Below are 17,862 nucleotides of genomic sequence, written 5' to 3'. Positions count from 1 at the left end.
CCCAAGCTTGTGGCTTTGCATATCATTAGCATCATGGATATTCAAGGAATTCATACTAACAACATTGCAATCATGCTCATCATTCAAATATTTAGTGCCAAACATTTTATTGATTTCTTCTTCTAGCACTTGAGCACAATTATCCTTTCTATCATACTCACGAAAGATATTAAAAAGGTGGAGCGTATGAGGCAAACTTAATTCCATTTTTTTGTAATTTTCTTTTATAAACTAAACTAGTGATAAAAACAAGAAACTAAAAGACTCGATTGCAAGATCTAAAGATAAACCTTCAAGCGCTAACCTCCCCGGCAACGGCGCCAGAAAAGAGCTTGATGTCTACTACACAACCTTATTCTTGTAGACGTTGTTGGGCCTCCAAGTGTAGAGGTTTGTAGGACAGTAGCAAATTTCCCTCAAGTGGATGACCTAAGGTTTATCAATCCGTAGGAGGCGTAGGATGAAGATGGTCTCTCTCAAGCAACCCTGCAACCAAATAACAAAGAGTCTCTTGTGTCCCCAACACACCCAATACAATGGTAAATTGTATAGGTGCACTAGTGCGGCGAAGAGATGGTGATACAAGTGGTATATGGATGGTAGATAGTAGTTTTTGTAATCTGAAAATATAAAAACAGCAAGGTAACGAATGATAAAAGTGAGCGTAAACGATATTGCAATGCGTTGAAACAAGGCCTAGGGTTCATACTTTCGTTAGTGCAAGTTCCCTCAACAATAATAGCATAATTGGATCACATAACTATCCCTCAACATGCAACAAAGAGTCACACCAAAGTCACTAATAGCAGAGAACGAACGAAGAGATTATGGTAGGGTACGAAACCACCTCAAAGTTATTCTTTCCAATCAATCCGTTGGGCTATTCCTATAAGTGTCACAAACATCCCTAGAGTTCGTACTAGAATAACACCTTAAGACACAAATCAACCAAAACCCTAATGTCACCTAGATACTCCAATGTCACCTCAAGTATCCGTGGGTATGATTATACGATATGCATCACACAATCTCAGATTCATCTATTCAACCAACACATAGGACCTCATAGAGTGCCCCAAAGTTTCTACCGGAGAATCACGACGAAAACGTGTGCCAACCCCTATGCATAGGTTCATGGGCGGAACCCGCAAGTTGATCACCAAAACATACATCAAGTGAATCACGTGGTATCCCATTGTCACCACAGATACGCACGACAAGACATACATCAAGTGTTCTCAAATCTTTAAAGATTCAATCCGATAAGATTACTTCAAAGGGCAAACTCAATTCATTACAAGAGAGTAGAGGGGGAGGAGAAACATAAGATCCAACTATAATAACAAAGCTCGCGATACATCAAGATCGTGCCAAATCAAGAACACAAGAGAGAGAGAGATCAAACACATAGCTACTGGTACATACCCTCAGCCCCGAGGGAGAACTACTCCCTCCTCGTCATGGAAAGCACCGGGATGATGAAGATGGCCACCGGAGAGGGATTGCCCCCTCCGGCAGGGTGCCGGAACGAGTCTAGATTGGTTTTCGGTGGCTACAGAGGCTTCTGGCGGTGGAACTCCCGATCTATTCTGCTCTCTGATGTTTTTAGGGTATATGGAGATATATAGGTGGAAGAAGTACGTCAGGAGGGCCACGAGGGGCCCACGAGGGTGGAGGGCGCGCCCAGGGGGTGGGCGCGCCCCCTACCTCGTGGCCTCCTCGAAGCTTCCCTTACGTGCACTTCAAGTCTTCTAGGCTTCTTTCCTTCCAAAAATGGGTTCCGTGAAGTTTCAGGTCAATTGGACTCCGTTTGGTTTTCCTTTTCTTCGAAACCCTAAAACAAGGAAAAAACAGAAATTGGCACTGGGCTCTGGGCTCTGGGTTAATAGGTTAGTCCCAAAAATGATATAAAAGTGTATAATAAAGCCCATAAACATCCAAAATAGTAGATAATATAGCATGGAGCAATCAAAAATTATAGACACGTTGGAGATGTATCATCCCTCTACTCACCCACACCCCCTGTTATTCTGCGGCGATGGCAGCCTCACACCGCAGCCGAACCAGTGAACCCTCGTACTCCTCTCCGCGTGGGCTTCCACTGCTGCGTCTTCCCCGGCTCTGCGTCGTCCCCTTCCTAGGCCTCGCTGTCGTCCAGACCACTGCCCTGGTGCTCTCGGCGCGGCGTGGTCAATGTGGTCAACGACTGACTTCCATCAGAAGAGTACTGTACGTGGAGAGGCTGACAGCTGGGTCCAGGCGGCCGCAAGGAAGTGCCTCCTTATTACGTGCAAAATAATTATTCCTCCACGTGACAGCAGGGACCCATCGGACGGGCCACCTTATTTCGCAAAAAAAACGTTTCCCCCCTGACTGCTGGGACCCACCGGACGGGCCAGCGTATTTCACAAAAAAAACGTTCCCCCCGCTGTCAGCTCGGACCCACCAGAAGTGCCTCCTTATTACGCACAAAAAAATGAATACTCCCCCTACTAGCTGGGACCCACCATGGTGGGAGGCTGACTTGTGGGCCTACTAAGTTGACTGGGATGGGGCCTTTGTCAACTTTAGTCAATATGAACGATTCTAGCTCCAGTGACCGTACGATGTCCATCCAACGCCCGTAGTGCTTCTTCAACCTCTGGTCTTCTTGCTCCAGCCGCCCAAAGCAGCACCGGTCGTGCCGCATGCTCCTGCCTCTCGTGGCCGGCTGTGCTGCTGCGGAGGCCTCACCGCCCCTACTATTCCCACCGCTGGCCAGACCCTGCGGCGACGGTAGCCTCACATCACAGTCGAACCAGTGAACCCTCGTACTCCTCTCCGCGCGGGCTTCCACTGCCGTGTCTTCCCGTCTCCCCGTCGTCCCCTTCCTAGGCCTCGTCGTCGTCCACCGCCCTGGTGCTCTCGGCACGGCATGGTCAACATGGTCAAGGAACGACTTCCATCGGACGTGGACTGCACGTGGAGAGGCTGACATCTGGGTCCACGACCGCAACAAGGAAGTGCCTCCTTATTACGCGGAAAATAATGATTCTCCACCTGACAGCTGGGACCCACCGTACGGGCCACTGTATTTCACGAAAAAAATGTTTCCCCCTGATTGTTGGGACCCACCAGCTACATCTTCGCACGCAAGGAAGTGCGTCCGGGCAAAAAAAATGATTCGCCCCCTGACTGCTGGGACCCACCAGCTACATCCTCATAGGCAAGGAAGTACCTGACAGTCGGGACCCACCTGGTCGAAGCGTACGTAGCGTTGTCATTCTGGTCGCGAACGTGTACGTACATATATACTGGTGGATGTAGAGGCGCACACGTGTCGTAGTAGAGGCGCGTACGTGTCGTAGTAGAAGCGCGCACGTAGCATGTACACGTACGTACAGCGGCCAGGGTGCAAGAATGAAAATACGGCCACGTATGTGTACATACGGGCGGGGTCTCGAACGCCTACTCGTGCATATGTACAGCCAGGGCTCGTGTACATGGCTGGGTCAAAATGGAGAAACAACATCGTCGCCGTGTTCATGGGGAGGCAACGAAATGCGTCGTGTTCATCGGGAGGCAGCGGAACGCGTGGGAGCCAACCGGCTGGGTCGGAACGGAATGCATGGTCGTGTTCATCGGGAGGGCTTGGACAGAACAGGCGATGGAAACGAGGCCTGGCGTATCGCAGAACGGAGGAAACGGACCTCCTACGGTCGAAACGGGGGTCCTGTTGATCGAGAGGGGTGTGGTGTACCGCAAAACAGAGGAAACAGACCTCCTACGGTCGAAACAGGGGTCCTGTTGATCGGGAGGGGTGTGGCGTACCGCAAAACGGACGAAACGGACCTCCTCGGTCGAAACGGGGGTCCTGTTCATCGGGAGGGGTGTGGCGTACCGCAAAACGGGACTCCACGGGATACTGTTCATCTCCACCGTCGACCTCCTCCAGCCTCCACGGGCTACCATCGACCTCCTCCAGCCTCCACCGGCTCCTGTTCATCCAGCCTCCACCGCGCGCTACTCCAACGGCTACTGTTCAACCACCCCTCCACCGTCTATTGTTCATCCAGCCCTCCACACCACGGGACCCTGTTCAACCACCCCTCCACGGGCACCCCTCCACCGTCTATTGTTCATCCATCCCTCCACCACACCCTTTTCCGGGGTCCTGTTTATCCAGAGGCAACGCCACCGCTCACTGTTCATCCAAACCCCCCGCAACGCTCACTGTTCATCCCAGAGGCAGCATCGACCGGCTTCAGTTAGCAGCAGTAGCGAAGGAATCGCTCGATCGGGTTCAGTTAACAGCCATCGATCAATTGCTCGGGTTCAGTAATGCGTAGCCTGCAGTGCAATCGCTCGGGTTCAGTTAGAGCCCAACGCCTCGCTCGGGTTCAGTTAGAGCCAACGCCTCGCACACGCGCGTGTACGTGTACGAAAGAAACGCGTATCACTCAGCCCCCGACCTCCCACCGTAACCGGGAACTCCCCGAAATTTTCCTCCTCCTCGCTTCTACCACGGTTTTTTCCGTCATGGACGGCCCAAAGAATGTCATGCAGCTGCGTCTCCGGCCCGCCCAGGACGAAAAGCCCATTTTCTGTCATGATTTTTTGTCATAGAAGTAGGAGCCCACCACATCTATGATGATACCGGGTTTTGTCACAATTATCGTCATAGAAGTGTCATATGTATGACAGAATTTTTTTTTTCATTCGGCCCAAAATGTCACGGATGTCTTTTTTTTGTAGTGATACCGGAGTACCGGGGGGTTACCGGAACCCCCGGGGAGTCAATGGGCCTTAATGGGCCATAGTGGAAAGGAGGAGGAGGCGGCCAAGGTGGGAGCGCCCCCCCCACAAGCCCAATCCGAATTGGAAGGGGGGCAGACCCCCCTTTCCTTCTCTCCTTCTCACCCTTCCTTCCCTCTCATACTCCAACTAGGGAAGGGGGAATCCTACTCCCACCGGGAGTAGGACTCCCCCCCTGGGCGCGCCTAGGAGGCCGGCCCTCTCCCCTCCTCCACTCCTTTATATACGGGGGAGGGGGCACCCCATAGACACACAAGTTGATCATTGATCCCTTAGCCGTGTGTGGTGCCCCCTTCCACCATAATCCACCTCGGTCATATCATCGTAGTGCTTAGGTGAAGCCCTGCGACGGTAGCGTCATCATCACCGTCATCACGCCGTCGTGCTGACGAAGCTCTCCCTCGACACTCAGCTGGATCGAGAGTTCGTGGGACATCACCGAGCCAAATGTGTGCAGATCGCGGAGGTGTCGTACTTTCGGTACTAGGATCAGTCGATCGTGAAGACATACGACTACATCAACCGCGTTGTCATAACGCTTCCGCTTATGGTCTACGAGGGTACGTAGACAACACTCTCCCCTCTCGTTGCTATGCATCACCATGATCTTGCGTGTGCATAGGAATTTTTTTGAAATTACTACATTCCCTAACAACTAGGCCTAACCAATCGCGAGAGCCCACTTCGCATTCTGGATAAAATTGAGTGATGTACTTAAAGTAGGACCAGTCCCTACTTGAAGGCTTAGTGATGGAAGAGTAAGGCACTTGGGAAAGAGTGACTATCTTAAGACTGGGTTTCCTGAACTCTTTAGATGTAGGAATCTCGGGAAGAACATTCATTTTGTGGGAGGAGGTCTGTCTCAACCTACGTGTTGTAACACGCCACTAATCAAAACTGAAGCAAGAAAAATCATGGGCCAAATAGAAAATTTTCACGCTTATTTGAGTTATTTTTCCTTTTTTTGTGAGGAACTTCCGATTCATCATGACATGGCAGTACAAACACAGAAATAAAAAAATTACATCCATGTCCATATACCACCTAGCAGCGACTACAAGTACTAGAGTGAGTCAAAGGCGCGTCGCTGTCATTGTGCCTCACTCACCAGAGTCAGGCCAAACTTGTCGTGGTAGATAGAAGGGAAGTCGTTGTGCTAAGACCCTATAGGACTAGCACATAAGAGCAGCAACCATCACCGATGAAGAGAAGTATAGATCGAAAGAGTCCAACTTGTAGACACATGAAAGAAGACTCGGTCCAAACAGATCCACTGAACTCGGTCATTGAGAACCGTATTCCATCTTTAGGGAGCCAGATGTCTACTATGCAACTTTATGCTTGTAGACTTTGTTGGGCCTCCAAGCGCAGTGTTTCGTAGGACAGTAGCAAATTTTCCTCAAGTGTATGACATAACGTTTATCAATCCGCGTAAAAGTGTAGGATGAAGGTGGTTCTCTCTCAAGCAGCCCTGCAATCAAATTCAAGTTATTTCTTGTGTCCCCCACACACTTAATACAATTGTCAGTTGTATAGGTGCACTAGTTCATCGAAGACATGATATAAGTGATCTCTTGTGTCCCCCACACACCTAATACAATTTTAGTTGCATATGTGGACTAGTTCGGCGAAGAGATGATGATAGGTGTGTAGTATGGATGGTATAAATATGTTTCTATAATCTAAACAAATAGATACAACAAGGTACACAAATAATTAAAGTGAGTAAAACAGTGTCTCAATGCTTGGAAACAAGGCCTAGGATTTATACCTCCGCTAGTGCAATCTCTCGACATCACTAACATAATTAAACATCATGATAATCCCTCAAAGTGTAGCAAAGAATCATCCAAAAGCTTCTATTCCATCGAAGAAAGTAGGATGAAATTACATAGGTAGCAAACCACCTCAAAGTTGTCCTTTTCCAATCAATCTATTGAACCATCCCAAAGTGTCACTAATAATTCTAAAGATCGTACTATGATAACACCATATTATACATATCATTCAACCTTTTATGTCTAGATTACCCCAATATCACCACATGTATCCGCAAGTTAATTACTAGACATGCAACAAGTGATCCCAAATCTGAAGTATTCAATCCAACATAAAAAAAACTTCAAAGAGAAGACTCAGTTCACCATAAAAAGAATAGAGGGGGATGAACATCATAAGATCCAACTTTATTAATAAAGCTTATCATACAATCAAGATCGGATTCAATAAAAAATATGTGTGAGGGAGATAGAGAGAGATCAAACACATAACTACTAGTACACAACCTCAGCTCTGAGGATGAACTACTCACAAATCACCACAGAGGTAGCAAGGTTGATGAAGAGGGCTCCATGGATGGTTTCCTCCTCCGGCAGAGTGTCAGAAAAGGGCTCTAGATGAGATCGCTTCGGAATAGAGGCTTGCATTGGCAATAAATTGTTTTAGGTCTTGCTCCGAGGGTTTTGGAATATATGTGAATTTATAGGCTAAATATTAGGGCAAACAGAGCAGCAGGGGGCCCACAAACACGTCCTGCCCCAGGGCACGCCCCTAGGCTTGTGCCCCCTGGTCCATCTTTTGGTCACCCCCGAAGCTTCTAGGGTCTGTTGTTCTAGAAAAAATCAACAAAAAGTTTCGTCATGTTTGGATCTTCGTAGGTATCGATTTTATGTAAAACCAAAAAGAAGCAGAAAACAACAACTGACACTGCGCGCTGGATTTATATGTTAATATAGAAAAATAATATAAAATGATGGCCAAAGTATGTAAGAATGATAATATAATCTAATTTAACAATAAAAAATTATAAATACGTTTGAGATGATATGCCGGCTCAGTCTCTCGAAGGTGCTCATAGAGGTAGGGTGCGTGTGTACATTTATAGGATGAGTGTATGCGCGTATGTATGTGCGCTTGAGTCTGTATTGTGTTAAAAAACTAGCCTATAAATAAAACTCTAAAAATAACCATAACATGGATTCTTCAAAAGTCACAAACAAGATTTGCAACACCTTAGAACATCACCTAGCCCAAAAATTATAGAGTAACGTACTTACACAATAAGAGAATTATTATACGATCCCACCCAGGAACACCACAGGTCCAATCTCACCAACAAGAACGCAAACAGAGAGGAAGAATATTTTGGTGAAGATTCACCAATTCCAACGGTGCTAATTTTAGGGCTTAACAAATTGGGATTCAGTCATATCTCTAGGAATTTAAGGTTTGAAATAGACTTTTCTCTTCCTGTAATGCTACATTTTTTTGAGGGGATCCTGTAATGCTACCTTCGTGATGCACAACAGTAAAAATTCTAAAGAAAATCTAACTAGAAGCAATTTGCCTTATAAAAAAGTAACTCTAAGCAACGGTCACGATGTCTTCAGATTTCGTGCAGATCTGTGCGTGCTGCGTATACGCAGTGGCTCGATTGCCTGATGGGGATTCCCGACCCAAGTCCAACCAGCTAGCGCGGGGCGGTCGCCTGGGCCGGAAGAGAGGGCGTGCAGCGCCTGAGCTGCGGCCTGCTGAGCGACCCCAGCCTAGGTCTCCCTCGCACGAGTGAGTACCGGCGATCCCACGGTGTCTCGTCGCCGTCGGGGGCCGGGGCAAGTGCTCGCCTAGCAAGCGCAGGGACTGTCCCGGAGAGCACGCCCACGCGCCCCCGATCCCCAGCGGCCCAGCTTCCTCCTGATCCCCCGCTCCCCTCGCAGCTGGCTACCTATCCGCGGTAATATCCTGGGCTGATCGAGTTCAAGTTTCCCCAATTTGTATCGCTAGACTGCATCCACCTCTCGCATGCCGCGGTGCTTTGAGTAATTCTGGTTCATGGCCGCTGTTCTTCGGTCTGCAGGGTTCTTCCGCGGGTTCTGCTGGGGGAGAAAGCTCGGCATCTGCTGCTGATTAGCGATGCCGATGCAGATGGATGTTGATGGGCCACCGACTGAAGCGCTGGAAGAGATGGATAACCTGGTATTGCGTCCCTTCGATTCCGTTCTTGTGGTAAAAACCGAGTGCTTGCTTTGCTGGTGTATTTCTCGAAACAAGTACTTGCTGGTACTACTGAATGAGTTGAGGGAAGGGACTCAACGAGATGATACTCCCTTTCATATGTACGAGTAGTTGCTAACGATTATTTCGTGGATGGTCTGTTCGCCTTTGCTATGGTGCTCTTCGAGTAAGTAAAGATAGTGTTCATATGGTTACATAGCTCTTCTCATGTAATATGAGAATGTGTCATTTTAGTTTCTTGGCCATGACATGGGAAAGCACTGCCTGCATGAGAGTGACGAACCTTTTGAATTATGGGAACTGTTCCCCATTTTCTGAGCTGGAAATGGTTTTCGTGATGACAATCCACACTAATTTTGGCTGGGTATGCAAATGCAAACAATAATCAGTTAGTGGTTATACGTGCTTGCCATTATAGGGAGGGGCTATCTCTTTTTTGTACCTCTAGTTCTTGTTCCAAATGTTTCTTGCTTTGATCATCCATCCAAACTGTTTTTTGCAGGAAAATTATACATCTGAGAATGAAATTTGCGGCATTTGTAGAGATATTGTTATCGATAGAGGAGTTTTGGATGGTTGCCAACACTGGTATGGCTCAATCACGGATTTACAGCTATCCTGCATTTTTGACTTTGTTCCATCACCTCCTAACATTTGTGCATAGCTTCATATTTACCATTAAGGTCTCGAGGGTCAATATTGTGCAGCTAGGGAACTTTGTAGGTTACAATCTTATTTTTCGTTTTGTGCAAATATGTTGGCTAAACCTGTGTAGTGTCAATGCATATTAGGTGTTATGCACCGTCCAAGTCATCCTCATTTGATAATTTTGTATTCTAGTCCACCTTCTTGCTTATTTAATTGAAATGCTTTCCCTTACCCATTTTAAGTTCAAGTTCTTTAAGGTCAAGTTTTAATTTGACATTACCATTGTTGACTAGATTCTTAGCCTCACATGTTCTATCTAGTACTGCTCACTCTAACACCTTCGGAATTGATTTCTGTACATGAGGAAGTTTAAAAAATATGATTTCTAGTCACTAAGCAACGATATTGTATCAATGTTCACAGAGTCCTACATGAGTTGTTTAAAGCTCTAATGTGATAATTAAATAACTTTATTTCGCATAACAGGTTTTGCTATACATGCATAGACAACTGGTCTGCCATCACAAATCGCTGCCCCCTCTGCAAAATTGAATTTCAGAATATAACATCCACTCCAGTAAGTAAAACATATCTCAGTGCTGTCAATCTTGGATTTTTTATTTTTTTTGGCTCAGTGCCTGAAGAGGTAGAACTGCATTGGAATGTAATAATTTTTTTCTTTGTATCGAAGGTATATGATAGTACTGGTACTGGAGATACTATTGAAGACGATTACCCTTTAACAAGGTAAGGTCAGAAGGTCGTGTACCATCAGTTTGAACATCTCTTAGTTCAATTTTGTTGTTGTTTACTCTGTAGTTCCCCTGTCACCTCATAAGCTAGATTATTGGTTTCTTCCTGCCATATTTTTGGGGCCTTTCATCCTGTAAGTTATGTAACCATTATCAGCTTTGGTAAAGTAATACTCTTATTCATTAAATCATGGCGCCATTGAGAGCCCTTCCTTTGGTCAGGTATACTAACTATAAGATGGCAACTGAGTCACCTGACCATGTTAGGCGGAAAATATTGCTGGTGTACTTTTATATGCTTGTGTGTACTAATAGTTTATTTTCCTGTGAATCCATGCCATATCATTTGGTCCATGAGTAATGAGCATCATGATTGTAAATTTCTTATTTTAAGATGCCTTTCATTTATTTATTTTGAAAGAATGCGCAACAAATAAAATAAAGGCCATGCTCATTACTTCTCCTATTTGTTTTCCTTGTTATTGTGCAGTGGTGATGATGATTGGTATGATCCAGGCGAAAGCAACACATTATCTTTCCCATCATACTATATAGATGCAGAAGTAACAATATTCATATTATATTTCATCAATTTCTTTTCAAACAGTGATAACCCCCCCATATTCATTATCTCCCGAAGTTGATCTGTGGCTTGCTATTTTTTCCCCCATTTCCAGGCAGTAGTTTGTTTGGATGGAGGTGATTGCATAATTCGAAGTGGACTCGTTGCAGCTGAGGATAATTCAGCTTTAGATACATCAATTGCTTGTGATTCCTGTGATCTATGGTATATATAACTGTATTATTATGCTATATGTCCATTATTAGTTGAGACTTGTTAACCAGTTCTGTTTTCTAATTACTTTGATCCTTAAGCCAGGTATCATGCTATATGTGTGGGCTTTAATCCAGAAACTACATCTGAAGATTCGTGGTTGTGCCCAAGGTAATTTTACACTGATACTATCTGACTCTTCTCTTTGATCACTCTTTGCTGGTAGGAGTATCTTTATTTTGCTCTGGGCTTGTGATAAGGAAGTTACCAATTCTGTAGATGTGTATCTATTGAAGCGAAAAATGAATCAGAGGTTGTCCTGAAGCAAAACGTCAATGGAGATTCTGATAGAACATCTACCGATGCATCATTTTCTGGGAGGGTGTCAGTATCTGTTGCAGATGATGGTGAAACTGCCCTTGTTGTCTCGATGGTTGGTGTAAATTCTGAAAGTAAGGATGATCTACTAGAAGGTTCACTAGGCTCGGAGACAGCCCAAGAAGCATTTTATTGCAATTCACATCCAAGTTATTCCATAGATGATTTATCACATGAGGCTGTTGCAAATGCCTGTATCCCGAGGAACAAAGATATTTCCTGTAGCTCACACAATAAATCTTCTGAAACTAATCTGGCTCGCACGGTTTCTTCTGAACCAACACAAAGATCATCAGAACTTTCAGCAATGCGTGAGTCAGCATGTATCTTATTTAGCGCAGAGCATGGTAACATTTTGAATGAACAATCGGAAGTACCACAAGATGGGCTATCTTATTCATTATTATGTAGAAGTAAGGAGGCTGAAAGTACAGGAGAGGATGCTGCGCTGCCTAGAAACAGTAATGGGAAATCTCCAGTCATCAAATCTGCACAACTTTCATCAGCAGGTATGTTGGGGAATTTGCTTATTCCAGCACAATAGTTGAAGGCCTCATACTTGTAGCTTATCAGAGATTAGTAAGCTTCAACACATGCCAACTTGTCATTCAGTCATCATATTTGAATATTTCAGTAGACAATCTGCTGTGTTAGTTGCATCTTTAGAAATTTGTTGATCTTTTTGGTGGTAGAAGTTTGTTTTTCACAGCGAAAAAAGGAAATTATTACATTACTATAGACAATGTATATTTTATAGCTTAGTTTAGATAGATATGATGCACTGTTTGTTTGTTTCTGGCCCAATCTTGCTTGATTATACCGCATTCTTGTCTGTTCAAGGGATTGTGTGGTCATCACATTATGCATCCAAATAACATCTTCCCTTTTTACGGATGCAGCTAGTAAGGTGGCAAGATCAGCTGATGTTGATATGATCAACTCAGACGCAGTTCAGAAGAGGAAAAATGACCAGAACACGCAGTTGCCACCCATGTAAGAATCTTTCGCTTTGCACTCACTTGTAAGAACTGCTAATTTTCACTCTCACATGACAGTTGCATAGATCTACACAATTTCACTTTAGTATTGTCGGGTTTTTTCTCCAGGGAGGATAGACAAAATGCCAGTGACATGGAATCAGGAGATGAAATTAGTCATCCTGCGAAGAAAGCAAAACTGGGAGTGCCGGATCAGGAAATGTATCTCATTGCAAACTCAGGCGTTTCTTCATCAGACTGCCATGCTACTTCGATTGCAGCCGAAGTTATTGCCAGTGATACATCAAAAATTGCCACACAGAATAAATATGTCCCTGATATAATGAGTATAGTTGAAGGAGAGAGCTATATGAGGGATCCTGGCAGGGAGCTGGCGAAGCCTGTAGGCAGAAGGGCAGGAGATAAGCCTGGTCTTAGAATGAAGAAGATTTTACACAAGGACGGAAAAGAATCAACTGCTGTAGTTCAGAAGCTACAACAAGAGATAAGGGAAGTAGTTAGAGATAATGGTATTAGTATACTCAAGAAGGATAACGCTTTTGACGAAAAACTTTTGACCGCATTCCGTTCAGCAATTGGGAAGTCCATGGATGGACCAGCCAAAAAACCCAACCTTTCACTCGCAAGGAAGTCACTGCTTCAAAAGGGCAAGATACGTGAGAATCTGACCAAGAAGTTGTATGCATCGTCCACAGGAAGGAGACGAAGTGCATGGCACCGTGACAGGGAAGTTGACTTCTGGAAACATCGTTGCTCCCCAGGGATAAATCCTGAAAAGATTGAGACACTGCAATCAGTACTTCAGTTACTCAAGAAATCCTCAGATACTGGCACGCGCAAAGAAAGTGCTGAAGAGAAGAAAGCCTTTTTGTCCAGGTTATATCTGGCTGATGCATCAGTTGTTCCCAGAAAGGGTGATATAAAACCTCTCTCAGCCCTTGAAGGGTCCCTCCCATTCGATAAAAATAGCCAAATCAAAGGTGACGACGGCAAATCAACAAACAAACCTGCACCTGTGACTCAGACAATCAAAATCAATTCACCCAACAGCACTGGAAAAGTATCGAGTTCTTCGACCCTGAGTAAAGAAGCATTGAGTAGAAGAGAAAACAAAAATGGCCAGGCACCACAGAATAAACAAAATCAATCTGCTGGTGATATCAAGCAGGACAAAAGAAAATGGGCCCTTGAGATCCTGGCAAGGAAAAATGCCAGCTCTATTGGTAGCAAAGATCAAACAGAAGGCACGGACGATCTCAGCAGGAATTACCCATTATTAGTACGTGTTAGCTTATAAAAAATAATAATTCAAAAGTTCATTGACCACTACTCTAGAAACACTAACAAGTTCGGTTTTCTTAGGCAAAACTTCCTGTGGATATGAGGCCACAGCTCACAACTGGACGTCATAATAAAGTTCCCATGTCAGTTAGACAGGTAATCATTAAGGGAGTCCTTTATTGTGCTTACACATTGCCGGCTTCATTATTTGCTCTTACTTTGTTCCATTTCAACTAAATTCTAAGTATAAATTGCAAGCATACCTGTATTTTTCTTGTTCAATGGTCAAATTATCAACCAAACTTATGTATCTCAGGCACAACTTTACCGCATCGCCGAGTATTATCTGCAGAGAGCAAATTTGGACGTTATTCGCAGATGTGCAGATACTGAATTGGCTATTGCTGATGCTGTCAATGTAGAAAATGATATCTACGGGAAGTCCAGTAGCAAATCAGTTTATGTGAATCTTTGCTCCCAGGCTACTCGCCAGTCTGCCAAGCCAAAACCCGAGAATGATGCTTCAACTCTAACTGAAAAGGCTGAAGTTAGCAGCGATCTGATATCACAGCAGGTTACAACTGAAAATACCAATAGTGGTAGCAGTAATGTGGAAGAAGCTTTAGACAGAGCAGGCCTTTTGGATATTCCTGCTACTGCCGGACAAACTGATAAGAGTGAACTAGCTGGTGTTCTCGAGCAGAATGCGAGTGAAAATACTGTTTGTTTCAACAGCGTGGAAGAAGTGCTAAAAAGAGCAGGCCTCTTTGATTCCCCTCCTAACAGTCCCGAGAGAAAAAGTACAACAGCTGAAGGTAATTCCAGGACAGTTTCCGGTTCCCCAATTTCCACGCAACAAAAATATACAAATACAGACGATACTTACTTGGTGAATTTGGACTCTGAACCGAGCAGAAATTTGCAGTCAAGTTCTGATTCTAGGGTTAGGGATGCATCCCCACTTAAAGATGAGGATGATTCATCAGTGCAGGTTCTGGACGATGCAAATTGTCAGAACCTCGATCAGAGGCCGTCCTATCAGCAACCAAAATGTAATTCTGAGGATGATCAGAAATTGATTCCCAGCGGAGAAACTACAGATGTAACAGCAAATGAAACCCTTTCAGTGAACTTGGCCGAAGCCGATAAATGTAGTTTGCAATGCGAAAAAACGAGTCAAACAGACAAGGAAACTGTAGCTGACATCCCTGATGAAGTTACCGGGCATGTGGAGAACTCAAAAGAAGTGGACATAACAGTGAGCGATTTGCATAATAAATCTAGTCATGGGAATAATGTGCCGAAAGAAGGTGAAGGAATCAGGCAAGCAGTGAAACTGGAGCCCGGTAAAGAGAAGTCTTCCAGTGGCAATCAAGAGTTGAATCGTAAACATTCCAAAGCAGACAAGTCATCTACCCATCCAGCAGAAAGTGTAGACAGTTTGAAGAAACCAGCACCTGATCCAGGCAATAACAGCGCATCAGATTCATCTAGTTCCGTACATAAGAAGGTAACAACGCACTTGTATGTTCCACTGGGCATCTATTTTAACAGTGTACTATCTATTTTTACATGTCTGGCTGAACTGCTTTGTTTCACCCTTTCTAGGTTGAAATGTTTGTGAAAGAGAACATCAGGCCACTTTGCAAGAGCGGCGTAATCACCGTCGAGCAATACAGGTGGGCTGTTGCTAAAACGGCAGAGAAGGTTATGAAGCACCACTCGGAGGCTAAGAATGCCAACTTCCTGATCAAGGAGGGTGACAAGGTCAAAAAGCTTGCTCTGCAGTATGTTGAAGCGGCTCAGCAAAAGATCAGTTGACTCGGGCCAAAATCTGGCTATCACTGGAATGTCGTCGTGTCGTGGTTGTGCGATTACACAGCAATTCGCAAACTCTACACGGTCAGGTTGACCGGCCATTTCAGGCAGACCCTCAAAAGAGCTTTAATTCTTATAACTTTGGTCGTGGATCGGGTTTTCGCAAAGTAGAACAAATTTTATCATCGGCAGTTTTATGTACAGGGGACGTGCTTTTGTTACTTTCATTCAAGCTGTCGACCGAATGGGGGAATAGGGACCAAGTTCAGAGAGATCATTGCAAAGCAATGACATACTAGTGAGCGTGGGTTTGCAACTGCTACGGAAATTCAGTGCGGCCGTGCGTATGTTTTCTCCCGTGTTGTACTATGTAACACGTGAAAACAACAATTTATGGCTGCAGTACACACACATGCTTCAGGTTAAACAACCGTGTAAATAAATGTTGATCAAGCTTAGCAGCCATTTGGCGCGAACCCGACACGTTCTTTCTCGACATCGAACACGACCCGGAATCCCTGCTGCAGGACGTTGCCGAGCACGCTGAGCCCGTCGTCCGTCGCCTCCAGCGCCAGGCAGTGGTACTTCCCGCCCTGCTCGGGTATGAAGTAGTTCTCCGGGGGCAGCGCCACGTCCGCGCCGCCAGCGAAGTGCAGCACCACCGCCGGCACGCTGGCGCCTCGGAGCTCGTAGCACGCGTCGAACACCGAGATGCCCCGCGCCAGCCTCCGCATCCCGGCCGCGGCCGCGCGCGCGTCGAAGGCGTCGCGCAGCGCCGCGTACACATCCCTGGGGAGCCGCGATATGGACGTGCCCGAGTCCACCACCACGCCGCCCCGCCCGGTCGCCGGGTCGAGCCAGAGGCTGGAGCTGCAGAACCCGCCGGCGACACGCTCGCCGCCGACGCTGAAGCCGGCCATGTTCACGTAGTACAGGTTGGGGCGCCGCGGGTTGGACAGCAGCGGGGTGAAGGCCGTGGACGGCGGCTCCGGCGTGCGGCCGAAGGCGAGGTACGAGGCGCTGCTCCGCGCGACGGACGTGCGGTCGCCGAGGCAGTAGGCGAAGTAGCGCCCGTAGGTCGGCGCCACCTGCGTCGCCAGGGAGCCGGCGCCGCGGCCGACGCCCAGCACCCCGGCCGACGAGTCGAACAGCTCCGCGTTGTCGTGGCCGCACCCGATGACGACGCTGTCCACGGACGTGTCGTTGGAGAAGACGAGCCTGTCGGTGGCGAGGTTGCCCCTGCTGCCGGAGCCGTCGCCGTAGACCATGGCGTACCCGCAGGCCCCGGTGCTGGTGTCGCAGCCATGGCGAGGGAAGCACCGCGGCGACGAGCAGGGGATCTGGCGGTAGGTGCTGGAGCCCTTGGGGTCGTAGAGCGGGCTCATCTGGCGGTGGCAGCGGCGGCAGGGTTTGCACTGGAGCCAGATGAGGTCGCTCCCGGTGTCGATGACCAGCAGCGCGCTGGTGGACGGGGTGCCCACGCCGACGGACGCGAAGTACTCGCCGCTGTCGAAGGGGAGCCCGGACATGACCGGGGAGTGGAGGCGGTCGTCGTGCGCGGAGGAGGAGCGGAGGCCGAGGCCCGAGGGACGCCTTGAGGGAGGCGTAGCGCGCGGCGTCGGCAGCCGCGCGGCGTCGGCAGCCGCGCGGCGGCTTAGGAGGCTACCACGGCTGGCGCCCGGCGGCGGCGGGAAGACCGCGTCGCGGTGGACGACGGGGATGCGGAGCGTTGCTGGTGGCCGTGTGGCATTCGTCGGCGCCGAGAAGAAGAGGAGGAGGAGAACGAGGGTGGAAACTGTACGCTTGTGCTCCGCCATGGTTTGAGAATGGAGTGAAGCGAAAAGAGAGGTAGCACTGTATGTTGGATCCTTCTGACGAGCAGTGGATCAGGGTCCGGGTGGCCGTTTCATGGACATTTTTACATGGAGTTTCTTCTTGCGCATGCGTTGTTCAAATTCTTGATTAATTGCTGGGTGTGTTTCAGAAGGTACCCGTTTCAGAAGCCCCGGGTCGATCTTTTTTGTACCACCTCGGTTTTCAGTTTTCTTCGCCGTTTTTTTATCCCTTGCACTACTCCTTTGATTTGGACTATTTTGTTAGGATTAATTTAATTCAGTAATTAAGGATAGTCCTCCCTTGTACAAACCGCTCGTGCGGATTGCTAGCCAACCGACGCGGGCACGCGGTGGTTCTCCCACGCCCCACGACCGACGCATCTTTTCTTTCCTGTCGTGTTTGTTATGCTTGTATATGTGAAAGAACGATTTGATCGAACTGTCTCTATTCCATTAAGGATCACAGTTTATATACAAGCAGAAGAGACGCCATTGAAATGACGCGTCCGTAGCAATCCACATGAGCGGTTTGTACAAGGGAGGATTATTCTTAATTACCGGATTAAATT

General features: G+C 46.9%; 1 protein-coding gene across 2 annotated transcripts; it reads left to right on the top strand.

Moving 5' to 3' along the window:
- The first annotated feature begins 8,259 nt into the window (after window positions 1-8,259).
- Window positions 8,260-15,867, top strand: LOC119268986 (uncharacterized protein At4g10930-like). 2 transcript variants are annotated; one of them, XM_037550714.1, is made up of 14 exons: window positions 8,260-8,527; window positions 8,651-8,769; window positions 9,311-9,396; window positions 9,943-10,033; window positions 10,148-10,203; window positions 10,699-10,771; window positions 10,886-10,995; window positions 11,089-11,154; window positions 11,263-11,870; window positions 12,261-12,354; window positions 12,468-13,638; window positions 13,722-13,796; window positions 13,957-15,150; window positions 15,249-15,867. In XM_037550714.1, the coding sequence occupies exons 2-14, from the start codon at window positions 8,707-8,709 to the stop codon at window positions 15,459-15,461; spliced, it is 3,900 nt and encodes a 1,299-aa protein (XP_037406611.1). In that variant the 5' UTR covers window positions 8,260-8,527; window positions 8,651-8,706; the 3' UTR covers window positions 15,462-15,867. The 2 variants fall into 2 exon arrangements, with proteins under 2 accessions (XP_037406611.1, XP_037406610.1); XM_037550713.1 differs by having other exon boundaries at window positions 8,651-8,799.
- Window positions 15,868-17,862: the final 1,995 nt, after the last annotated feature.

The sequence above is a fragment of the Triticum dicoccoides genome, chromosome 3A (genome assembly GCF_002162155.2).
Source record: "Triticum dicoccoides isolate Atlit2015 ecotype Zavitan chromosome 3A, WEW_v2.0, whole genome shotgun sequence".
NCBI classification, from domain to species: domain Eukaryota; kingdom Viridiplantae; phylum Streptophyta; class Magnoliopsida; order Poales; family Poaceae; genus Triticum; species Triticum dicoccoides.
The sequence above is the reverse complement of the archived record's forward strand: the minus strand, read 5'-3'. Positions and strand labels throughout refer to the sequence as shown.